The sequence below is a fragment of the Pongo abelii genome, chromosome 12, assembly GCF_028885655.2.
Source record: "Pongo abelii isolate AG06213 chromosome 12, NHGRI_mPonAbe1-v2.0_pri, whole genome shotgun sequence".
NCBI lineage: Eukaryota > Metazoa > Chordata > Mammalia > Primates > Hominidae > Pongo > Pongo abelii.
The window spans coordinates 103,515,391-103,542,004 of record NC_071997.2 but is presented as its reverse complement, the minus strand read 5'-3'; the positions used below and the strand labels follow the sequence as shown (position 1 = coordinate 103,542,004).

At 45.4% G+C, this 26,614-nt stretch overlaps 1 protein-coding gene across 1 annotated transcript in view; it reads right to left on the bottom strand.

Annotated features, from left to right (window-relative positions):
• ALK (ALK receptor tyrosine kinase) overlaps nt 1–26,614 on the bottom strand; it is a 725,336-nt gene that overhangs the window by 61,351 nt on the left and 637,371 nt on the right. The window contains exons 10-12 of the mRNA XM_024242328.2: nt 24,253–24,347; nt 23,950–24,078; nt 53–215 (exon numbers count right to left, since the gene is read on the bottom strand). Coding sequence (XP_024098096.2) covers nt 53–215; nt 23,950–24,078; nt 24,253–24,347 — 387 coding nt within the window. The remainder of the gene's footprint in view (nt 1–52; nt 216–23,949; nt 24,079–24,252; nt 24,348–26,614) is intronic.

Genomic DNA, 26,614 nt, shown 5'->3' with positions numbered 1-26,614 from the left:
GCTTCTTCAGGAGGGGTGGTCTGCCCCTCCCCTCCCTCTCTTCCATACGCACCTGTAGGTGTCGGTAGCTGGCACCTTCCAGATCTGGATGCCCTTCAGGGGGCCCTCGCTCGCCACCTCCACGCTCAAGTTGGAGTTCTGGTAGGCGTTGTTGCACTGCGCCTGGGTGGGACCATGGGGCCCGCTGGCCCCACATGTGGTGAACAGCCAATGAACTGTGGCACAAGAGGAGAGGCAGTTACTCATGTGGCCAGGCCCTCCCTCCTCCAGGGGCCTCCCTGGGTGGCCTCTGAGATGTCTGCTCCATGGCCCCAAACCCTCCATCCAAGATGGCACCAAGGTCAGGGCAAGAAACACCAATCAGCCATCAAACTGGAAACTTCCATAGAAAGCCTACTATGTGCCAGACCCTGAGTCAGAGACAAAGATGGGGCAGACTTAAGATGGACCCTGGCCTTAAGAAACTTACAGGCTACTATGAGAGACCCAAAGGGATGCCAGGACAGCAAGAATAGCAAGCCACAGGAGGGCCCAGCTAACACTGCGCTAGGGGAGTTCCAGGAAGGGGAGAAGGCCCCTGCAGGTGGGACAGGCGTGGGCAGTAGCTGGGTCCTCTCCCAGTCTCTCACCGAGCCTAGCATGGTGCTGGGCAAACAACAGGTGCTCAATCTGTGCTATTGTTGACTGCAACTAACCTGCTCCCAAAGGCTTAGCATTGCATATAGGAGACTCGTAGCTTGGAGACAATTGAAAAAGAGAATTCAAAGTTCTGTGATGCTACATTGGCCCAGGGACCCAGGCTGGTGGTGGGAGCAGGAAGCCCTGCACTCCCTGGCCATGGCTTGGCCTGCCTGTCAGGTGCTCCCTAACAGACCTGCAGCAAGGCAGGGCTCAGGCTCCTTATTAAAACCAGCTTGTATTTGGAAACGCAACGAAAGCAGCTTTCAGGCTCTCTATGCAACAGAGTATAAAAAATGGAAAAACAGGTCAAATTTGTCTTTGGTGCATGCTCCTCCTTTTCCCAGCCCCCTTCACCCACTTCCTGGTGTTCTGTGTCCCACCCAATGTCCCTAGGTGGCCTTCTGGGGGCAACACAGGAACACTAAGCACAAACTGCCCCCCCATCCACAGTGGGCCATTTCCTTTCAAACTTTCTATCTTTGAGCCAGACCAAACCTTGGGGAGCTGTCAGATCTCATGTTGGCCAGAATTCTAACATTGTTACAACCTATAAAAACTTTTAAAAAGGTGTTGTTGATAAACTACTTTTACTTAAAATACAAAAATCTCATAAGATTGCAGAAATTCCCTTAAAAGAGAGATTAAGTTCTAGTCTAAGGAAAATGATGGAAACATTAATTTGGGCGTGCACAATTTTGCTAAGACATAAAAGTGAAAATATTTTGAAGACTGCACTAATTTAATTATGTAAATGTGAAAGGTTAACTTGGGTTGCCAATTATAAGCAATAGATTGAGACTGCCGTGGGCAGAGTTGCTAATCTGAAAACTGGGCCAGTTGTGGTGGGTTTTTGTCATGCTGCCCTGGCCCAGAGGCTGGGAGATGGAAGTTCTGGGTAACACGGAGTCCTCAACACTTTTCTGGGCTTCATTTTTTTTTTTTTTTTTTTTGCAAAGGAAGATGTTTATTTCTATTTGGTTTCAGAATGGTCATTTCAGGGGCTAGAAGGTAATGGAGCCATTCACTTTGGGTGTGAATGGCTGATTGTTAGTTTTCTGATTTTTTTTTTTTTTTTTTTTTTTAGACACAGGGTCTCACTCTTGCTCAGGCTGAGGGTAGTGGTGCAATCATGGCTCCCTGCAGCCTCGAATTTCTGGGCTGAAACAATCTTCCTGCCTCAGCCTCCTGAGTAGCTGGGACTACAGACCTACCCCACCAAGCCCAGCTAATTTTTAAAACTTTTTGTTGAGGTGGGGGTCTCACTCTGTCGCCCAGGCTGGAGTACAGAGACACAATCATAGCTCACTGCAGCCTTGAAATCCTGGGCTCAAGCGATCCTCCTGCCTCGGCTTCCCAAAATACTGGGATTATGGGCATGAATCACCATGCCCATCCTCTATTTTTATTATAAAGAGGGCAAACCTGCTAATTCAGACTCTTTATGGAACGCATTTTTGGCAGAGCTAGTCTGACCAGTTGCCCTTTTACCCACTCCTGTACCCAAAATATATATGTGGGCTGTGCTACGTCACCACGTGAGGGGTTAAGGGGGAAGAACACAGGCTTTGAAATCAGCATGAACACCAGGGTTTGGGGGCAGCTTCATCATTTATTGATTGGGGGATCTTGATCTAGTTCCTTTGTCTGTAAAAGAGGCTGGATTGGCATAGTAAAAGAAGCAAGAGGGGAGGAGATTTTGCTGCTAAGTCCCAAACTCTAAACATGTGAGTGTGTCCTTGACTCCTGCCTGTACCCAAGGCTGGTGCTGTCCTGGACAGCAGGACATGTGGCCAGGGGAGTTTCTGTGAATATGGATCCCGTGCCAACAGCACCTGGGAATTTAAAGTCGGTGGGTTGGGGAAGAGGGATGGGGGCAGGGAGAAAAATAAAACCTCAGAAAAGAAGTTGTGAAATCCACTCCTCTCCTTATCTATAGTTCCTTGAAACCTGTTCTGCAGACCCAGGCTTTCCTTACAGCAAGCAGCCGGGGTGTGGGGGTGGCCTTATCAATCACAGGGCAGAAGCGTGGCAGTTTATTTAGTTAATTCAACCCTGAAAATGAAAGAATACATATATCTATATTAGATAGATGATGGATAGATAGATGGATAAATAGATAGGTAGATAGCTATGGTTTGGCTGTGTCCCCACCGAAATCTCATCTTGAATTGTAGTTCCCATAATTCCCATGTGTCATGGGAGGGACCAGATGGAGATAATTGAATCCTGGGGTAAGTTTTCTCCATCCTGTTCTCATGACAGTGAGTTAGTTCTCACAAGAGCTGATGGCTTTGGAAGGGGCTTCCCCCTTCGCTGGGCACTCATTCTTCTCCGTCCTGCCGTCATGTGAAGAACATGTTTGCTTCCCCTTCTGCCATGATTGTAAGTTTCCTGAGGCCTCTCCAGCCATGCTGAACTGTGAGTCAATTAAACCTCTTTCCTTTATAAATTAGCCAGTCTCAGGCATGTCTTTATTAGCAGCATGAGAATGGACTAATACATATATGAATACATATTCTATATATACATATATGACTACATATTCTATATATATATATGAATACATGTATATATGTGTGTGTGTATATATATATATTTTCTTCTCAATAGAGTGCTAGGGAAGAGATCTAAAGGTATGGGCTTGGCACACTACCTGAGCATCTCACCTTCAGTGGGAACCACTTCAGCCTAGGTTAGATTATTCTGAGGGTTCTGAAATATTCCCAGAGATGCTGGGCTTCTACTTCTGGCAAGGTGAGACATCTGGTGAGTGAGGAAGAAAGGCTTAGGCTTTGGATTCAGATGGGTTGTATTCTCGTTCTGGATTTTGCTGCTGGCCAGCTGTGAGACAGAAGGTAGATTGTACAACCTCTCTAAGCCTCAGTTTTTAAAATCTGAACAATTGGAGACTGTAAGACATACCACCTAGAATTTCTGTGAGAATAGCACAACATTCAGCATTAGAGATGCACAATGACTACGGTTTAAAACGCGTGTAACTTCGCATTCAAGTTTTCACTGTGGGAAGCAGATATCCAATCTCAAAATTTATGTCCTCCATCTCATAAAGGAGGGACTCCAGGGTCATTTCTCAATAAAAGGGACCTGTACTTTCCCAATTCAGTGGACATACATTAGTCTCCAGTGGTTTCCATAAACAAAATTTTGTTTTGATTTTCAGTGATTTCAGATGGATGGGCCTAGAGACGGAACAAAGCTTTCTAAAGTGGATTCTGTGGGAAGAGAGGATTTGCCATCCTGTGTCAGACCCATGATTTATCTTGCCAGAATTCTGTTGCTCCCAGCAGCCTTCAAGGCATGGTGGTCCTCCCTGCCTCGGATGGCTCTGACCCTCATAAATCTGCCCAGAGTTGCTTGGAATCAATTTATGATTCCCACCAGCACCGCCTCTGGGGGTGTGGAGTTTCTGAGTGTATTGCTCATTGCGCGAGGGCTGTCCTGCTTCTCATGTGTGGGCTGCTCCAGCTTCATCTGCTGGTTCCCTTTGTTCATACTGTCTGCAATCCCATAGTCATCAGAGAATGTCACAGCACAGTGGGACCTTGGCGATCTCTGAATTCAGTGTTTTCCAAACCACCTGAGGACCTTTCACATACAGATTCTAGGGACCTGGAGATTCAAATTCAGTAGATCCTGGGTGGGGATGAGAAGGCAATACTTGAAATATGTAAAAAGCATTCTCAAGAGAATCTAATACTCGACGAGGCTTGTACATTAGTCTTCTGTACGTACCTCATTGTCCAGGTAGAGAAACAGCATTTTAGGGAGAAGTGACTTTTCTGAGCCTATCAGTATCGGAGAAGGAACCAAAATTGAGGGTTCCTCCTTCTCGGTCCAAGGGTCCTTTGGGGGTGATTAAACCCTTCCCAGACTTCTTCCTTGAAGACTTCCAAGCCTTGTCAGATTGTCTCTACATGAGTCCCTGATCCACGTTGTCTTTTTCAGAACCTTACTTAATACCAGAATCTGATTTTCATGATTGACCCACCAGAGCTGTGGGTACCTGTGACTTTGCATAAGGGGACTCTTGTTATTCTGTTTTATCTATAGTGTCTCTCTGAAGCTGCTCCATACACTATTGACCTCTCTTAGCTGTGCACTGGACTGAGGCTTGCTGGGGACAGACTCTAATTATTTCCACATCCTTGCCCAAGGGGTAGGCTCTTGCTTCAGGCAGGAAGAATCTGGCAGGCACTTCAGGTAGGGTAGACATGAGATCAGCTCTACACTAAGACAGGTTGAGTCAGAACCATGAGAAGACAGGCAGATGCTAGGTTGATTTTCAAAAGTGTTGCTGAAGTGGAAGGCAGTGGGCACAACTTTGTGGATCAAAGTGAGCAGGTCTAAAACCAGAGAGGCAAGAGAGTTAGCAAGAGTGGTTCCAGGGGACAGGAGGAGTCAAGGGGAGCCTTGATCCCCAGGTAGAAGCTGTGTGCTTCCTGACTTGTTTTGTCCTTCTTCCTGGGTAAGGAGTTGGGGTGGGAGGCTGCACCTCAGGCACCTGAGAGGTAATCTCCACTCACGAAAGGGGTGAAAACCTCTCAGTGTTTACTGTGCACCTAATATAGGCCAGTCACTGCGCTTTCACACATGCATGAAATGCCGTTATGCTTGCTGCAACTTTGTAGTGCTGCAAGTGGAGTTACAGTGTTCCCTCTAAAAATCAGGAAATTCAAGTTCAGAGGAGTTGAATGGCTGGTCTGCAGCATACGAAGTAGATAACTGTTCTAGCCAGGAACTAAATGTAGATCTTCTGAGTCCAAGTTCAAGGCTTGAAAAGGGGCTCAGCTCCCCGGGAAATCTCTAGGGAACACTTTTGAGTGTTTGTTTTTTTTTCTTTTGAAATCCCTGAGTCTGGGGCTCAGTTCTAGCCAAGACAGACCATATGAAGGTTGCTCAGGCCCAGAGAGTGGGCAGGCCACTATGAGGGGACAGGTGAGAGTGTGGTCAGTGTACTGAGGTGAGTGGACCCTCCATCCCAGAAAGTCCCGCAGTGGCCCCTGCAGTTGCTTAGCCTAGTGGAGCATGGGCTGTGCAGGGTCAAAGGTGTCAGCCAAGGAGAGAAGGTGCTCAGGTTGAGGCTCTGGTCCCCAGAGAGGACATGGGAGCAAGGCAGCGTCATAAGGGAAACCTAGTAACTGGAGTGTTTACAAGGTCAGGAAGCAGAGACATTAGAGAGAGAGACTGTGTCATAAGCAACAGGACAAAAATCCCAGTTTTTGGAGAGAAGATCAAGGTCACAGTGAGACTAGCAGTGAGGCTGGCTTGATGCTGAGCAGACAATCTAAGGGTCCCCATATCTCCCCTGCTGAGGGTCTGCCTTGGTCCCTGAAGCCCTATGGAGCTGTAGGAGGATCAAATGGTTCCCAGGGAGGATCTGGGATGGGGGGCAGAGGAGGGACATCAACTGCCTCTTTCCTCTTCTCTCAAACAAACAAACCTATTTTATTAATACTCATTTATGAAAGAAAAAAAAAGAACTGCCTTATCTCATTCTTACACACACCACATACTGGAAACATAGTTTAATACTCATTCACATCTCAACTGTATAAAGAACCCACAAATATCAAAATACTGATTGGTTATAGACAGTTGAGTACAGAAAAGTCTATTAAGCACTGGGTTTCATTTTAAGCACATTGTAGCCCCCTCCAAGAAGAAACAAATCAATTAGTAATAAACAGTACATCGCTAAAAAAAAAATAGGCTAGACAGTGATTGTCCTGGTTTTATTACTGTTGCTAAGCCATCTCACCTGCTCAATTCAATGCAAAGAAATAAAGCATAATACAAAGGAAAGTAAGTTCTCAATCATCACTATTAATCACAACAGTAAGGGTCTGCCTCAGTTTGGAGGCCTGTGTGTATTGTACCACAGAAGAGCGCTCAATGCCTCATGTGGTTCATTTGTACAATTTTTATTCAGATCCATAGCACTGAATTTCATCCACATCCATTGACTGAACTAAATGCCATGGATGCTGTGGCATACAGAGCCATTTCGATGGGCACCCTAGGTCCCAGTAAATAAAAATCATGACCAAAATCCAGGCAAATATAATAATTCACCCATTTCTTTTTTGAGACGTAGTCTTGCTCTGTCACTGAGGCTGGAGTACAGTAGCACGATCTTGGCTCACTGCAACCTCCATCTCCTGGGCTCAAGCGATCCTACCACCTCAGACTCCAGGGTAGCTGGGACCACAGTCACATGCCACCATGCTCAGCTAAATTTTAAATTTTCTGTAGAGATGAGGTCTCACTATATTACCCAGGCTGGTCTTAAACTCATGGGCTCAAGTGATCCATGGCCTCCCAAAGTACTGTCATTACAGGCATGAGCCACCACGCCTGGCCTCCATATTTTCTCTTTTTGAAGAAACTGGGCTATTTGACCTGCAGCATTTCTATGAGTCTGAATTTTGCTGATTCCTTCTCCATGGTGCAGTTCAACATGTTCTCTGTCCTGCAAATTGCCAACTAGATCCTTTTGCAAGACTACAGGTCATGTTCTTTCATCAGGAGATACTTTGTGTCTGATTATTGCTCTCTTTTTTCATGTTAGCACTTATCAAACAAAGCTCAATGCTTAGAACCATTTATTTATTGCAAGTTGCAAAATAATGTTATTCTTATTTACCTCTTTCCTCATACATTAGTTGGAATATATTTATAAAAAGATGCTTCCCCTAATCTACTATTTGGGTTACTGAGTAATACGGTTCATGTAGAAAATGCAGAATAAATGCTGAATTATTTCTCCTTATGTATATATTTCAAGACACTGAATTGGTTCTCTATCATCCTCTGAAGCTGGCCAATTAACTGTTTGTACATCATTATGAATCCATGAATTTAAACATATTTTTGAGTTTTAATTAATCACAATTACTATCCTCTGAAAGCTCAAATGATCACATCTTTGGTCAGTGGTAGCCTCCCGGGTCCTTTTGACATGACCCTAGTAGACTTTTAAGGCTTCTTTGCTATATGATATGACAAAATATTTCTTCTCCAGACCTGGAAGCAAACATTTCCTCAAAAGCCCTGATTTCTTTTAGTGGGAAAAAGCATTTTAAGTTCATATTCTGGGTGCTATGGAAGCTTTTTGCTACTGGGTTGGTGATTGTCTATTTTTTTGAGTGAACAGAGCTAGGAAATATATATGTGTATGCATATATGTATATCAGTATAAACATACATCTATATGAAATACACATACATATGTATATGACAAGGTACATCATGAGTTCATATTGATATTTCCAACTCAAATTCAGGACGACAGGACTTTTTATTTAACCTCGTCTATATCATATCTGCATTTCTTTTTTCACACTGAGAACCATGTCTCTCAGGAACACATGTGATAGTCGAATTAGAATATATTGTAATTATTCATTTACCTCTCCTTACACACAGTATTAGAGTCACAATCCTTTACTGCTATCACCATTATTAATATAAAAATCGAGAGCATTCAACTTTTTTTTGTATATGTTCTTTCCATTCTCCTGTGATTTTGTGTAGCATACTATACATAGCTGCCCTGGGCAGATAGCCATTACATATGCTTCTCTTTCCTCTTTACCCCTTACTTAGTCATGGTTCTGTAAGTATTTATATTTATTGCTCACATCAGTCATTATGTTGCTATTTCTGTAGTCATTTTCGTTGTCCGAAGCTTATTTTAAAGTAAATTCCTTAGAGAGGGGTCACTGGAGAAATATTCCTTGAATCATTTGAGTGTTGATAATATATTTTTCCCTAGAGTATCTTAAAGATGCTACTCATTTTCTTGTTATATAAAGTGTTGCTGTCAAAAACTGATAATTTTAAATTTCTTTCTCTAATAAGTCACTTGCTGTTTTGCTTAGGTGTCCAAAGTACTTTTTTTCTTTCAAGTCCAGCAATTTTACTAGAATACACATAGGTACCGCTCATTCTGGGTTAATATGCTTAGGTATACAGTGTGCTCTTTTAATAAGTAGTTTCAATAAGGATATTTTCCCGGAGTTATACTTCTAAGTATTTTGTTTTGTTCTAGTTATTCGGTTTTCTTCTTCAGGTCTTTCTATTATTTGTATGTTGGATCTTCATGTATATTCTAGTAAAATTGCTGGACTTTAAAATAAATAGAAAAAAAATACTTTGGGCACCTAAGCAAAATAGCAAATGACTTATTAGAGAAGGAAATTTAAAATTATCAGAGTTTTTGACAGCAACACTTTATATAACAAGAAAATAGAGTCTTTGATGTGTGTCATCTTTTTCATTTTTAAAAATTTCCTCTTTTTAACTTCTATTTCTTATAAGGCATAAACTGTTGTGTTTATTGGCTTTTTGTTCCTTCCCTTAATAGGTTAGCCTTCATTTTTGAAAATAGTTTTTCTTTTATTGCAAATTCTTTGCTGAGTTCTAGCACCACATTTCTGAGTTTTTCTTACAATGACTTATGTTATTTTTCATGTCTTGTATTATTGTTTTAGTGTCTTTTAGCTCATTTTAAAACAGAAGTTTAGATTCTGACTCATCCAATAAGCACATCTTTCTGGCACAATTTTATTTTCTGTAGGTGTGTTATTCTGCCCTCTGTGTCCTGTTTTTGTTTTCTTATTTTAATTTTGAATGATATTTGATCTCGATGCTCTTCTGTTATGTATTTTTATGTGAGATTAGTTTTCCTGGATTTTTAGGGTTCAGGAGCTTTTTTATTTCACAGAACTCCCTCTACTCCTTTTTTTAATATGGTGTTCAAAAATATGGCAGTTTGGCCAGGTGTGGTGACTCATGCCGGTAATCCCAGCACTTTGGGAGGCTGAGGCAGGTGGATCACCTGAGGTCAGGAGTTCGAGACCAGACTGGCCAACATGGTGAAACCGTCTCTACTAAAAATACAAATATTAGCCAGGTATGGTGGTGGGTGCCTATATCCCAGCTATTCAGGAGGCTGAGGCAGGTGAATCACCTGAAGCCAGGAGGCTGAGGTTGCAGCGAGCTCAGATCATGCCACTGCACTCCGGCTTGGGTGACAGAGGGAGACTCTGCCTCAAAAAAAAAAAAAAAAAAAAAAGGCAGTTTGCTTTCTGAGGTTTCTGTTTCTTTCCTTCACTTTTGTCTGGACATTCTCTTATTTATTTATTCTCTACTATCCCTTTCCTACTCAATATTGATTTTATCCCCAGAACTTTCTTCTCCAAGCGGGCCCTTTCCTGGAATGATGTTGACTGGCCAGGCTGCTCCAGCCCCTTCAGATCTGACTGTGGTACTCCTGGTCCCCTGCACTGGGCAAAGCCGCTCCCACTTTCAGAAGCTGCTCTCAGACTGGCTTTCTGTAATTTCTAGCAACTATCTCTTGGCTATTTAGGGGTTCTCCTGTTCTCAGGCCTGTTTCTTTCCTGTCGTATATCTTGTACAGATGCTGATACCATGCAGGTCTTGCGGTTGTTGGTGCTTTGACCTATCTCACTTGCATTTTGAAGTTTTAGGGGAATGCCTTATCTTCAAATTTTGCTGTCAATGTTGTTCAAGGGTTTTCAGTTTTGATATATGGTTGTTCTGTGTTTTTGTAGGGATTCGGAAAGATTAAAAATAACTGTGCTGTTACCACCATCACTGCCCTCTTCCCAGAATACTTGAAACATTTTTTAAATGTAGAAATCATTTGAACTCATTTGCTATGGTGAGCCCGTGTATGCCATCTATCTGGTCAGAGCCCTCACCTGCGTTTCTCTTCCTGGGCTGCAGGTTTGTTTTTTGAGATTTCACCTCAGGGACATCTCCAATGACCATGGTCTAGAACCTGCCGTTACATTATGCTCTGCCTATTTTCGATACAGCTCACTAAGTCTAATTTAACCTTTTCTTGATAGTGCTACCCAGACTTAATGAGTTGTTTAGGGCTATTTGACTCTTCACTAAATGGCCTCAAGCGTAAATATTTTATAGTGACTCTCAGTCTCTGCTGGCAGGTGTGTCTCGGTACTGCAGCATGTCCACCCATGTTTAATCTTACTTTACCTCCAAGATCAGGTGAGGGTATGAGAGTGGCCCTGCCCCTCTTCATGTATCAGGCTAAGGGGAAGTTAACTGCAGAAAATCTTTATGTCACAGTTTTGGAACATATTTATATTTTGGCAATATTTGGTGGATGATGGAAGGTACTGGAAGTCTAACTTCAGATAAAAGGATGTTATCATGATTCTGAATGAACAGGGTTGAGAATGTTGAGGCCTTCAATTTCAATGGACAATTTATGGTACATTTCTCCTGCAGTAAGCCTAGCTCCTTACAACAACGATAGGTCAGTAGATAGGGAAGGGAGAACTGTGACTTTTGTCTCATAAGTCATGCAATCATGTAGAAAAGTTAAGCAATTGGCCAGTGACTGCAAAGTAAACCTGGGGCTAAGTGAGGAGGGGCACATCACCTTTCTTCTTTCTACAACATAAACTGTTTTCAGTTGATGAATTTTCCATGCTGTTCTTCCAGCTTGTTTCTCAGACTGAATTTATTTGTGTGTATGTGCATGCACAGGTGCACACACGTGTGTGCTTATACACATACTCACACATATGCTTGCATGTGCACCTGTGAGCGCCTGCCCATGTACCTGTGAGCGCCTGCCCATGTGTGCCTGTGTATACACACCCACCCCGTTCATTCAGGCAAAGCTTTCTCTCTGGTTCTTTGTGGATGATGAGGAGTTAGGGGTGGTAACAATGACAATGACCCCACCAGCCCTGTCTTTTACTAGAAATGCTCACACACATGATCTCATTTTTACTTTTATATCGTTGCTTCCTTTCCTCCAGACACAGTTCCTCTAGACAGGCGGAGTGCCTGATAATGCTGAAGTATCCCATGGAACAAAGACCAGAGGCCCACCTCCCTCCCTACCGGAAGGCAGACACCCCTTCTTGGAGAGGGACTTCCGAGTGAGCTTGTCCCCATCAACAGGGCAGCAAGCCGGGGCTGTCTAGATAAAAGCTGAATTGCCCTAGCAGGGCTGAACTGCCCTAAGCAGCTCTGACACCCAGCGATCTGCAGGGGATTTTAATGGCTCCTGTGATGGCTGCTGTATTGTGTTTGCAGCCACCCCCTTCTCCCCAAGGGAAAGTCAGGAACACAAGGGAGTAGAGAAAGGTCACGGGAAAAACACTACCCTGAAAGCAGAGCTGTAAAAATTAAGTTAAGGGAGGCCTCAGGGCTAATTTGGTTATTTCTAACTTGGCTTCGGGCCAGAGTGGGGCCAATAAAGTGTTTGATATCACATGGGTGCCGTGGACTCAGCCATCTGCAGGTTACGCATAATGGATTTGGTTTTGAGGCTTAAGTGGGAAGTGGTTGGTGGTTTAAATACCAGCTCTGCCACACTCAAGCCCAAAGGGTCATGGACTTCTGCCTAGTCCATTCTTGTCTGCAGATGGGAGAGATTTAATCTAGTGCATCACCATAGGACTTATGTGATTAGGACTTGCGGCCTCCTGTTGTAAGGTTCACTAGCACCTAAGAGAGAGGCAAATGTGTGGGAAGCCCCAGCCCCTCACTCTATTCTAAGGCATTCCTGCTCATTGTTTGGTTCTAACTCATGATGACTGAAATCTCTACAAGGCCCTTGGGATTGTAACACTTCTGACAGATGAGCAGACGGAGGTGCAGGCAGCCCAAATGGCTAGGGGATTTGGAGCTAGAAAGATGTCCCGACTTCTGGGTCTAGGTCCCAGATCCTCTAAAATGAATTGGAGGACTGAGATGCATATGAGAAGATATGAGATCCAAATTTCAAGGGCAGAAAAGAAAGCAGTGGGGAAGCATTAGACCAAGAAGAGAAGGCAAAGTGTGTAAGACTAGAGGACTAGAGAAAAGAAGGGAAGAGATGTTTCCCTCCTATTTTTGTCTGTAATGCAGTCATGGTGGCTGGAGTTGCAGCAGCCATTTTGTAACCAGAGGCAACAAGCATGAAGAAAAGGCCAAGAGGATCTCAGAGATGTGAGTCTTGACATTATCAGGCACTGGATAATGACAGTAGTCACTTCTAGGGCCACTGAATTAACATCAGCAGTCATCTATAAAATAATTTTTGTTGTAGGACTGGACTAATCCTTGGGCTCCCAGCCATTGGCTGGATCCTACTTGAACCTCAATGGAGCCTCCTAGAATCAAGATCTCCCAACTACTTTCAATGAAACACCACTGACCAGAGAATCCTGCTGCTGTCTCTCAAATAGCAATGCCAGCCTGGATCGGAACCAACTTTCTCATGCTTCTTCAGACTCTGCACGTGGCCTTCTGCCTGACTTATTTGGTGAAGAGCCAGGCACCCTGGTCACTCCCCCGGCCCAGTCTGGTCAGCCAAGTCATGCTCCCCTACTCCACCCACCCTCTGCTGTGTCTCAGTGCACTTCACCGTCAAGGCCTTCAGAGCTTTGGGTGTTACACGGATGTTGTGGAAGGCCTTGAAGATTTCCCTAGGCCACACCAGCCTAGAGTAAGAAGTAGCATCTTAATATTAGTAGTCAGTAGCATTTTCCTGATTCTGCTCCTACGTCCTTGGAGGAACCTGAAGTTTTTTTCCCTCGATACTTCATTGTTAGGGCCCACATTCACACACATGTGTGCTCGGCCACCGCCACCCCTGTCCCCTTGACCTGCTTTATTATATATTTTCACGGCACATCACTTTGAAATGATGCCATCTATACACTAGTTTGCTTTCTGCACTAGCACATATACTCCATAAGAGTAGGGCTTGTCTGTTTTGTTCACTGCTTTGTGTCCAGGGCCTAAAACAGTGCTAGTCACAGAGAGGGTGGTTAATAAATCTTTGTTATGTGAAAAACAAAACCAAAGCAAAATGAAATAGAAAGAACAGAGTAGCCCAAATGCTATCTCCAAACCCACCTGAGTGGTCAGAAGGAGGTGGTCATGCATGCCAGGGGTACAGTGAGTGGGTGCTGGGACACTTTTGGCCCTCTGGGGCTCCTGTTTTAGTGTTAGAATGTTTAAGATGGACAAACCAGAGTGGTTTTGTTAGTGTAAGTGGACGTTTGCTGAAAGGTCTTTTGTCTCTTACACATGATTGGAAGGGGCTGGGCTTCTGAGGAGCTGGTGCACACTCTCACATACTCACTCGAACACACACAATTGCGCACACCAGCCCACGCTCATACATGCATGCATACACATATCCAAAATGCAGGGTGACCTGTTTTTGTTGTTGTTGTTGTTTCTTTTTTGAGACAGAGTCTTGCCCTATCACCCAGGCTGGAGTACAGTGGTGAGATCTTAGCTCACTGCAACCTCTGCTTCCTGGGTTCAAGTGATTCTCGTGCCTCGGCCTCTCAAGTAGCTGAGACTACAGGCACATACCACCACACCGGCTAATTTTTGTATTTTCTGTAGACACAGGGTTTCACCATGTTGGCCAGGCTGGTCTTGAACTCCTGACCTCAAGTGATCTGTCCACCTTGGCTTCCCAAAGTGCTGGGATTACAGGCATGAGCCACTGTGCCTGGCTGAGCCCTGTGTTTTTAAGAAAACACGTGAGTCCTACTCCTTATCAGTGTGGCCACTCCCTTAATCCCATGTCTGACGAAACAGATTGGCTGATAGACTGAATGGTCTAGTTAGTAGGATCACAATCATAAAGCCAGTTGAGGGGAAAGAAATAGTCCTCTTTTCCAGGAAACTATTTTGACGCCCAGGGAGTTTTTCTGATTCTCAGTTAGGTTGCTGGACAACCACACACTAAGCCTTGTTTTCTTATTTTTTAACATTTTTCCTAGAATATGATCATTGTTAGATCTGCCAATCACTTACTAAAAAATAATAAAAATTAGATGACTACAATTTGCTCTTATCTTATTATGAAGACACTGTTAATATTCACCATAAAAACAAATCAGGGCTGGGCGTGGTGGCTCATGCCTGTAATCTCAGCACTTTGGGAGGCCTAGGCGAGTGGATCACCTGAGGTCAGAAGTTCAAGACCAGCCTGGCCAACATGGTGAAACCCCATCTCTACTAAAAATGCAAAAATTAGCTGGGTGTGGTGGCGGGTGCCTGCAATCCCAGCTACTCGGGAGGCTGAGGCAGGAGAATTGCTTGAACCCAGGAGGTGGAAGTTGCAGTGAGCCAAGATCACGGCATGTACTCCAGCCTGGGTGACAAGAGTGAAACTCCATCTCAAAAAACAAACAAAACAAAACAAAACAAAAACCCCAAAACAAACAAAAAAAGAAGCATCTCCAATTCAATCACTTCAAATTTGTTTAAAAGAATTTTCGTGAACAAGGTTTTGACGCATCCATTATTTTCAAGATCTTGATAAGCTTTAGAAGATTGAAGATCCTCTTTTAAATTATACGGATGAGAGGATTTTTGGGGCAATCCTCTATACCCCACACAAATCATTTATTTCCCCCAAGGGGAGTTTGAGGGCTTTACCTGAAAACTGATGAGCAATTGGGTTGGGGGAATTGACTGAATGAGAGGACACAAAATTCAAAATATTAACCTCCCCCCAGATACATATTTATGTGTATACATAAGAGTGTGCAGCTCATAGAATTTCGTGTATACACAAAAGTGTGCACAACTCATAGAAGGAGCTGGATTGTAAATGCACTGAATATTTATAGAAGGCAACACATGAGGGGTGAGTGAATTGGCCCAATCTTTTCGCTTACATATATATTTAATAATAATGTTAATTACAATGTCACAACAGCATTTTATATTAGCATATTGTTTTGTACCTCTGAAAGCCTGATAGAAATGATCTCATTTGCTCAGTACAATAGCCAGCTCTGAGAAAGAACTGTGGCAGGTAATTAATATCCCTACTTGATGGATGAGGAAACGGGGCCCAGAATCTTTGACTCTCCTGAAGTTGCATGGCCAGAACCTTGGTCTCTGGGATTCTTTGCCAATTCACCTACAGTCTTGCTATTGCCTGGCACTCAGTAGGTGCTTTGTGACTATTTAAGCATCTGTAGAATATTGAATAAATAGTCTTGAGATTGATCCTAGGAATTCTGCCCATCAGAATCCCCACTGGGCTCCCAGAGCTTCCTGGTGAATGTTGGTCTCCAGCATGGAGAAGCCACTACAGGCATGCTCTAAGATGGCCTCAGTGGTCTCTAACTTCTGATAATCACACCCTTGTGTAACCCCCTCCCTTTCAGTATAGGTGAGATCTGTGAATTCCTTCTAACCAACAGAATATGGCACAGATGGTGAGATGTCGTTTTCTTGCTTACGTTATAAAATTATAATTTCTGTATTACTAGAAGACTCTCTCTCTCTCTCTCTCTCTCTCTCTCTCTCTCTCTCCCCACTCCACCCCCTTGCCCCCACACTAGCTTTAAAAAAGTCAGCTGCCATACTGGGGAGAAACTGAAGTTGGCCTCCAGCCAGTTAGGAACTGAGGCCCTCAGTCCAGTAACCTCCAAGAACGGCCAACCATCATATGAACTTGGCAGTGAACCCTTCCCCAGTAGAGCTTTCAGATGAGACCCTAGCCCTGGCTGACACCCTAACCGCAACCTTACGAGAGACTATGAAGTGGAGGACCCAGTTGAGCTGTGTCTGATTTCCTGACCTGCAGAAACTGGTATAATAAATGTGTGTTGTTATAGCCACTGTGTTTATGGTCATTTGTTACAACACAATAGATAGCTATCCAGGCACCCCAAAGCCCCTGCTGCACAGCTGGTACATTCTTTGGCCTCCTCATCTTTTGTGTAAGCACCCAGCAGGGAGGGCACTGGCTGGGCTGAGTTCTGCCCTGTGCTCTCTCTCCTCCCTGACTCCATGATAGGTAAGGCAATTCCACCTCTTGTTTCTTTTCCTCTCAATAGGAGAGGGGCAAGCTGGGAAGACCACCTTTTGTGATCAAGAGTTAGCATTTTAACCTTTTTACTCCTAGATTCACTGTCCACCTCCAGGCCCAGATGAATTAAAAATTTTTTTTTCTTTGTCCAAAACCACTGAAGCTTTGCTGCAACAAGCAGAGAGCTAAATAGGCTCTGAGAAGATGCAGAGCTGTTTTACAGGCAGAAGCAGCGAGTCCGAGAGAAGAATGATAAAAAAGCAGTCTTCCCAAACAAGTACTTAATACACTTGCCCTGATGGAGGGGCCTTTGTGTTCTGTTAGTCTTCAGGCTAAACGATCTTAATCAAGGCATACTGAGCCCAGAGTTCCTGGATCATTTATTGTCTCCCACATATGCAACCTTTCACTGAAACAAATGAGAAAAAACAACATGTTTTCTCAGGCCAGCCAGGAGAGAGAAAGGCAATGGTTCCTGTCTGCTGCTTAGAAGGGCAACAGTATCGACTTTATGTTGAAGCATTTTGTCAGCAGCTTTGCCATAATTCCAACCCCCACCTAGCATTAGACTGGAGGTTCATGGGGCATCTTTGAGTCTGTCAGAGCTGGGTGAGTCTGTGCTATTTCTTAAGGAGGGCCTGAGTTTGGGAAGTTCTGAAGTAATAGTGTTGATGCCTTTCTATCTCACAGGACACATTTTGAAAATGATGATTAGTTCAGAATAATTTGCAATGCACCATCTAGGGCAGGGTCAAGTGAGGGCACCTGTCCTGGTTCTAGATGTGATCAGAATCAGAAGTCTCTCTTGTGCTGGGATAATAGTGGCTTCATACTGGGCTTATGCAGACGAAGCTTTGGGTGATCATTTTTCAAGAGAACACTTTGGCTCATTCACAGCCTTAGAGCCCCAGGCCCCTGCATAGGGTGTGGCACAGAGTAGGCACCCAGTACATGCTTGTTAAATTGAACTATATGAGTTGTTATTCCCTAGGCTTGGGATTCAGGGAAAGCAGTGATGTTGTCTGCATTGGGCGCTGAGTTGAATCTCCTGAGTGGAAAGAAAACAGCTGATTTGGATGCAGCAAGAGCTTCTCCCTTATGCTGGTCAGCAATTGGACAGTATTTAGTATTGTTCCTAACAGGCATGGGCTTAGAGTGGGAAAGACTTTGGAGTGAGCCGGCTTGACTTTGAACCCTGGCTCTGCATTTGATTAGTAGGTCAAGTCACATAATCTTTCTGATCCTCTGTTTCCTCAATTGTAAAATGGGAAGAAAATGATGCTTCAGGTAGCTCCTTATATGTCAGGCACCTCTCTAAGCCCTGGATACATATTAATGTATGTGATCCTTGCATCAAACCTAAGCGATGTAAGCGTTGATAATCTAAGCACCATTTTTTGGTGCAAGGAAACAAAGGCATAGACAGCAGAAGGGAGGTGCTTAGAGTGAGTGGCATAGCTGGGGTTTGGACACAGGTAGTCTGTGCTCTTAAAAAAGATGCTATATTGCTTCCTCATATATTCCTCAGGGAATCTGTGAGAATCAAAAGAAAGAGACACTAAATGAGCTTAGTGACTGTCACCCCATGTTCAGATGGAAGGAGGTGGCTGACAAATGCGGAACACACTCTGGGAAGCTCTATTGCTGATGGGTGCTTGGCCTTCAGCCCAGCCTCCAGTTCCACCCTGTCACCATCACCAGGTCCCTGGAGAAGTGCTTTCTCACCACCAAGCCAACCCCGGTGTTCACGGATGTCCACCTCTTGGGGATGCTGACTGGCTCTCCAGCGTGAAAGCCTCTTCCACTGGAAAAGACTCATTAGCGTTGGTAATGGGATCATGAATCACAAATTAGTTCTTTGCCACCTTTCTTCCTGGAGCACAGAGCAGAGCCATGCTTGCTCCAGGGAAGGGAGACACACCCAAATGAATAGTGACATTCTAATTGGGAGGGCGCCGAACGTGCTGCGATGACTGGGGTCCCAAGAGCCTTGTTAAGGCTGGTGCTTCCTGCGTCATCACTAGTGTGCTTGCTATAAATAGGTGATAATCTAAAATTAGCGAGATAATCTAAAATAAGCGAGAACACAGAGCATGAAGTTAATCAGCAGGGCAGCTGAGCAGGGAAATGACCAGTGTCTGAAGGGGCTCCAAGGGTTCTAACTACGGTCCCATGCCTGCCACCCCTTAATGAACAGTCCCCCCATAGCTGAATGGGTGCTAACAGAAGTGCCTTCCAAGTGCACCAGTGAAGGCTGGGGTGCATGCAGGAATGCCAATTAGCTGCAATTATCAGCTTTCTTACATGTGCGTGGGAACACTGCCTGCCTGGGGCACCGTCTTGAATGTTAGTGAAGATGCAGATGTGCTCTGTTTAAACGAAAACTAACATAAGAAGCCAGATCCCTCTGGAAGACCTATTCAATAATGAAAGAGAGATCCCTCTCGAAGACCTATTCAATAATGGGATTCCTAAAAGATTTCTTTATCACAACTTTGACCTTCTAAATGTTATCTGGCTTAGAAATTTTCACTTTCTGCATGATTTTTAAGAAACACGATCATTTGCCTTTTACACAAGTTGTCTAACTTAGTGCAAGTTAGTTCACCTCTCTGGACCTCATCTGTTAAAGGGGGATACTATGATAGCACCAAGAGCTCAGCACAGTCCTGGCACACAGCAGCGCTTGGTGAATTGCAGTTATGATTGCTGCGTGAAGAAGGAACATGACGCAGTCTTTGCTTTGGGCCAGGCTCCTTGTCTGTAGGTCAGGATGCAGTCCCGGGTTCCTAAACTTTTTTGCTAATCAAACTTTCCTTCAGGGATGGTTAAAAATGTGGATTTTGACTTCCTGCTCCCAGACATTCAGATTCCACAGGTTGACAGGGGCCCAAGAATCTGCATTTTTAACAAGCAGCACTTGCAGACACCAGGGGACCCAGATGCTGATGATTTGAGGACACACTTGGAGAAACCTGGGGCTGAATCTAGTTCCTTGGCTGGCCAGCTCACTGCTGCACTTGTGAGTCCTGGATTGTGTCCATAACTGGGGATTTCTGGGGAAAGCTGTTAATGATGCCATTAACGCAAGAGTCTATCTGAGTTGCCTCCAGAGGGAACCTCCTGCTTCCTGCTCTGACTTGTCTCTGGACTTCTCACATCTTGGACCTCCCGCCTTCAAGGTTGGGATGCAATGATGAGCTGTGGCTAAAGAGAGGGACTTGGCTTCCTCCTTGTCCCCAGCATGGGATTATCTGCAAGGCTAGCAAGGAAGAGGCCAGGATTTTACAGAACTGGATTAGAATACATTATTGATTCAGGAACGGAGTGACTCTGAAGGGAAGAGGCCTCCTCTATTGGGGTGTGCTACTAAAGTAGGCTTGGCCGGACCTGCCGGGCCTGAGTGCAGCAGGCTCTGAGGGGAACAAAGACCCCCATCGAGTGGAAAGACAGGGTCTGAGGGAGGATGCAGGCCTGCGGAGCCTGCCTTCCAATGATGCCGTCATCCCCAGAAGGGTGTACTTGGAACATAATGGCTCTAGCTACAAATTCTATTAACTCTAATAGTTGTTCTGTGGTGAATGGATAATACATTTAGCAGAAATAGACCCAATCAATTTATATGAAACACATAAAACTTTCTCATTGGAATTGGCATCTGTTCTTGAATCAGGAGCGTGTGTGGAAGTGGACAGCCTGTCACCCTCACTTCTGGGCACATTAGCAGTGCCACGGGTTAATTGGAGATATGGGCCAAATAAAGCCATGGCTCCCTGATGGTATTGCCCTTCAACCCTTGGAATCTTGGAGCTGGGAACAGGAAGGGACTTGGACACTGTCTACTTCTAACCTTGATTTTTTAAAAAAATTGCAGTCTCTCTGCCCTTGTCTGTGTTCACATTAACCCCTCTCATCTGCTCACTTGCCCTGATGGGAGGCCCTGCAGGGGCAGAATGGCCCCAGGCCCATGGCTTGCTAGTGCAACCAGCCAGGGCCCAGCACGGGTGTTCTCTCTTTTAGTCCAGTGCTCTTCCCATGACTCTATATAGTTTTAATTGCTTTTATCCCCCCTTTGGCGAGAGAGGTGTACTCAGAAAATGGCAGACCAATCTGTCACCAAATAGCTAGAGGCAAGGCTGTGGTTTTGATGCCAAGGCTCCACAGTTAGGGTTGTGGAGTTGGGCCCAAAGTTTGGGCGGGTTCTCCCATCAGCTGAGCTGATTCCCTTAGACTCACCCTACGCAGACAGCCTCTGAGCTCCAAGGAGAAGGATAGAGGGGTAGGGAGGTTGAGGAAGGGTCCTTGGGCCCTGGGGGCCTGCTTGTCCCCATCTGGGCTTTTTAGGGAAAGAGTGTGGCAGAGCCTGCCTGTTCCTCCTCACTGCTAACATTCATTACTGCCAGAGAGAGACAGTCACAGGGAGGGGGAAGAGATAGAGAGAGAAACAGAGAGAGAGAGAGAGAGAGAGAGACGGAGGGAGCGGGGTGAGGGAGAGAGAGATAGAGAGAGAGAGAAGAACCTGGCTCTGCAGCCCCGTGATCACATTACCCCAATCATTTGGTTAGTGTAATTGTATGTGCAAAGCTGACAAATGTAATTTCCCTGGACTTAATACTTGCCCCATTTTCTCTTTCAGCATCTTCATCTGATTAGCTAAAGTGACTCAGAGTCTTCCGAGAATGCTGCATGAAGCACCTGGACAGGATTTTCCCAGCCTGGAAACTTGAGTGGCTCAGCTCTGCCCCATGGGCCTGGAGGTGAAGAACCTCCCAGATCCAGGGAGTCAGGCTGAGTCCCTCATCAGAAGGGAGGGCTGCTGTGGGGAGTGAGGAATGCTTAGGGAAGCTTAGAAATGTTGTCAGTAACTGTTTTCAAAAGACCCCAAAGGGCCTTTGCGTTTCTAGTTCTCTAACGCCTGCCCGGAGGAGAGTTGAAATGCCACCAGCCACCTTGTTCCAGCCCAGCAGAAACTGACAGCTTTGAACTTTGGAAAGAAAAATCTTATTATCCTGTCTCCTCGATTGTTTGTCAGAAGGTTGGGAGCTGATTTGTTTACTGTTCGTGCAGGGCCTCTTGGCTGGAACTCTTCCCTGCTCTTTTCCATTTTTAGTGTTTATCTCCGATTGGAGACTTTGATACCTAGAAGTAGCTTAGTTGGGTGAAAGAATGTGGACTCCAGATTGACTTCCTGGCCCTACTCCTTTCCAGCCTTGGGGCCCTTAAATTCTTCCACACCATTTTCCTCATCCCTTCAATGGTAAAAACAGCAACTGTCCCTGGGCCCGTGTGAGGACAAGCTGTTTGTTGTGTGAAATAACCTAGGCTATGGTACCACGCTCAGTGATCTTTCCTTTCCTTTCCTTCCCCTTCTGGCCTATCCCTCTGTCCTTCTTCAGGAGGCCTCCCAGGTAGAAGCTCTGAGCTTGGGCTTTGCAAACATGCCCTGCTGCCTCATAGGCTACTCTCTTCCCATGGCCCAGCAGCTCCAGAACGGCGAGAATTGGCTCAGTCCTGTCCCTGTTGTAACCATGCACCGTGCTGGGCACGTGTCTGCCGGGTGATTATTACTGAGTGGGTGTGGCCTTGGGCTCTGCCTCCATGAGTCTGCCTGAACCCGTAGGCACTGCCTCGGTATTGCTCTGAGACAGGTTGAGAATAAGGGGTCAAGTTTCTCAGTGGGGAGACTTGTGTTCCAGCTGCTGTCTCCTCCAGCCTTTAATTTTATTTAGAGGTGGTGGGGGAGTCATTGCCACGTGTGAGCCACTGGTGATTTCATTAGTATGAGCGGCCATTGGGCAGGCCCTTATCAGTTAACCTTTTAGGGACAGTGGGAGTTATGTGGCAATAAACTCAGGAGTTGAGCAGGGTGGATGGCTGTTTCCTAAATGCTGGCTGCAGGGGGCTGGCTGCTGACACCTGAGATCCAAGCTCAGGCATCCAGCCACTCACTAGTCAATAGATGTTTCTGGAGTCTCTGCTATGTAATCAGTGCTGTTGATTAGGCTGGGCAGGGGGCTATGGCTATGTTTACTTAGCACACTAAAAGGGGAAGTCTGGCTTCTTCCCTCAATTTATAAATTTATACATTTCCTGAATTTATCACAGGGAGATGGTAGTTGACCAAGAGGCAAGGAGTGAGTGGAGGTGAATCATTGGGGCTGGGGGGTAGGGCGTTGAATGGAGAAGTTAGAAGGCTGCCTCCATCAGGTGAGACGTTGGCATGAACTGAGAGGTGAGGGGGAAAGCAGAGAGAGCTGCAGTTTTGTGGGACAGGCTCCCCTCTGTGTAGGAATATGCAAAGGTCTTTTGTGGTTCTAGTTAAAGGCGAAGAGAGGGATGATGGGAAAAGTAACTGACTCTTTCTGGTGGATCTGGCAGCTGGATTAGATCAGGCAGGAATCAGGAAGGGGTGATGGTTAGCCCTGGGGCAGCTTTTCATGGGACAGAAAGGAAAGGACTCCTTCAAAGACAAAGCCATGTTAATGTCTAGTTCACATGTTGAGAACTGATGTGGCAAAGGTATGAACCTCATTTTTTGTACTTTGTGCCAAAAAAGGATTTCACATTATAAGTTGAAATTAGAGATTTATCATTGATCTGTTATTATTTTGATAAAGACTTATCTTTTATAGGAAAAAAGTGTGGGTAGACTGTGTGTTGTACACTTGTTTCTCCAGGCTATATATAGCAGAAGAAACCTCACAGGCCCAGGCACAAGTGCCTGCCTGGGAAAATCCCTTGGCTGGCTGGCATGGGGCTGGGGCAGCCTTAGTCACCTTCTGCGGGGCTAGGCTCACAGCCTCTGGTCTAATAGAAGAGTGGCAGAGAAGTCACACCTGTGGTTTATAACCAGAGGCTGAAGAGTTCTGCTGAAGTGGCAAAGGGCCATGAGAAGTCTTGGCTTGGGGTATGCTGAATAGAACAGCTTTGGAGGGGATCTGAGCTCTGGGGGAACTGTGTTGAAAGGAAGCTTTCGGGGCTTTACCCATGATGGGGTAGCCCACCTTTTGTGCAACAGATAACCTTGGCTAGGCCCAGCCCTCTTTATAAGGAGGAGAAATCTGACAGTAAGGTTTGCTTTGTTCAGTAAGGCGGCAGTGAATTCAAAGCAGAGTTGAGGAAAAAAATGCCAGCTTGGTTCTTTCCTTTGGGTAGGGGCCTAGGTATTCCCTAGGCATAGGGGAAGCTGCTCCTTTGTACAATTTCCAGAGGTTTCCTTTGCTCAGGCAATATAAGAACCAGAAGCTTCCTCTTAGACCCCACAGTCAGAGTGTAGGTGATGCTCCTTCTAAAGACTGACTGTTTCATTCTTTTCAGCACAGCTCCCCACCCTAAAGACAGCACCAATCTTTCTTCTGCCTTTTGCAACAAGAAGTTACTGTGCTCACATTTGTGAGCTGAGCCCTTACCTGTAGGGTCGAAGATGGGGGTCTGTCTTGGTGAAGTTTCCCCGGGTTTCAGCTCCTTGTTTGGGTTTCTCTCAAACAGGTTTCTTGATTTGGGTGCTGTATTCTGTGGGATCTTGTCCTCTCCACTAACTGGAATAGAGAAGACCCCATGGGCTGAGTTAGGTGAGGGTCGATTTCAGGGTGAGAGATGATTTCACACTGAGGGAGGTGGGAGAGACAGTCAGGCTTAGGCTGAGGAGGGGACAGTGAGGCCATGGGTCATCGGGGTTGGAGGACAGAGTGCTGGGGTCAGAGTGAACTCACTGGTGAGGTAGCAGTCCAGGCTGATGGAGATATTGTCAAAAGCCACGATGGCTCTGGATCCTTGTCCCCACCATGCGACCATCTGCAGCCAGAACCTGTACACATCAAGAGGAATGTGTGTGAGGAGCAAACTGGGGGGTCTTGTCTTAGGATTCAGCATCCAGCAGGTGTGTGATCACCTGGCTCAGAATGTGAGTTTGAAAAAGTCTCACTAATCCCAGAGCAGTGGCGAGAGAAGAGCAGTCAGCTCCCCCTACTTCTGCAATGCAGAGCCCTTCCCCTTCCGAACTATCACTCCATAATATTAATGGCTGACACACTGGTCCTTAAATCCAGCCTGGAGTTTGGGGCCTGGGACCAGGACTCCCTGATAATCTGAGGAGAAATCTTTTGCTTTCTGGGCGTGCAGGATGCTTGGAAACGGGAAGAAATCTGACAGTAACTGCTTTGTTCAGTAAATGGGGAGTGATTTCAAGACACTGAGTTGGGGAAAAAAATACAAGCTTGGGTCTCCTGTTTGGGTGAACTAAACAGGAGAAATGGGTAGGTCTGACATTCAGCCAGTGGGGCTGAAGTCATTATTAAAATATTAAAATGCTTCTGTACCAGCCAATAAAGAACCGCAGTTCCACGAGTGCCCCTTGCTTGTTGCTTCAGGCAACTGGCTCCTTCCCTGGTGCCCCTGCCCCCTGAATTTCCCAATTAACCAGCACCCATAGGGTTTATCCATCGGTTAACCCAGCAGGGGTCTCAAGCATCCTGGGTTTCATCCAGCATCACTGGAGGTTGCCTGCCTGGTGGTTAAATATTAAGCGACTTGACTGTTACCCCTGGAAGTGTTTGTAACCAACACAGAGGGGTCATAAAAGTGTTAACAATAAACCCATTAAGATATTGTTTCTTTCCCCCACCCTTTCATATCCTTGGAGGGCCAGGTTCTCAGACAGTGGCCAGGGAAGGCCTTATAGTGACATAAACAGGAAAGTACCTTTGGTTTGTTTGTTTCCTGAGAAATCATCCCCTGGAAGGCTAGCAGAATCAGCCAGCCCTTTTCCTGCTCTAAGTGAAGGTTTCCTGAGAACCTTAAAATCCTTTCCCACCCTCCAGAACATCAGTCCAGAGTGACCTGCAGAACAGGATGCGGTCTCTGGCTTGGGTATGAAAACACCAAGAGAAGGAAGCCATACCCATCCATTGGTGACTGGGCAAACTCCATACGGTATAGCCATATGATGGGACGCCAGTCTACGGTCAACGATGGACCTGGAGACGTGCTATAAAATGCGTGGACCTCAAAGACGTGATGCTAAGTTAAAGAAGCCAGACAGTAGGTGAAAGACCTCCTATTGAATGATTCCGTTGATAGAAATGTCTAGAAAAGGTAAATCTATGGGGCCAGAAAGCAGATTAGTGGTTGCCTGAGGCTGGGAGTGGGCACAGGATTGACCGCAGACTAGCATATAGGCTTTTTTGGGGTGATGAAAATGCTCAGAAACGGGATTGTGGTGCTCTCTCCGCAGCTCTGTAAATCTGTTGGAAGTCACTGACTTGTACACTGAAAGTGGGTGCATTTTATGATATATAAATTACAGTTTGATAAAGCTGTGAGAAAAAAAGAAGAGAGAGGAAGAGAGAGGAAACCCAGGCCACAGGGCATTGGCCACATAAGGTGTCAAGAGCAGAAAACTGGAGCAGGGCGGCACTGGCGACATGGAGAGAACAGGGCCTCCGAGCGTACAACAAGGACAAGAAATGGGATGTCAACAGTGGGAGGAAAGATGCAGAGGAAGAGATATGGAGAGAAAGGGCATTTGCTCATATGGATTTTCAGTGAGGCAGCAAAGCTTTAGCCAGTGGGTAAACTACAGCGCAGGGGTTGGAATCTCCCGTTGCGCCTGTGTGCAGATGATCTCTGATCAACATGTAGAAGATGCTGGCTTGTTAGATGCTGGCTTGGTTATTCCTGGCCAGAGAACAATTACTGTTTCCGTGGAGCAAAGCCTTGAATCCCAAAACTTTTATCTGAATAACTGTGATCGATTATGCTTAACTGAACTACTCCATACATTTGTCTGTGCTTTCAACCATCTTGTGAGATCTGATCATTCAGAAACAATCCTTTCTGTCTGAAAGTCACAATTACAGGACCCAAATCTGGTTTGATTCTAAAGAAGAAATGACCAAATCTGTTGTAGCCGTGGCCAGCACCACTGGGGTTGGCCCTTCAGGCCATACTCCCCATGAAGAAGTCTCCATGCTACCCTCAGTCAGGATAGTGTGTGCTGGTGGTTGGGTGTGGAAGGAGAAGTGCCTGATGGAGAACCTTCAAATCCTGTTCTGGGCGGCTTGGGCATGCCAGATG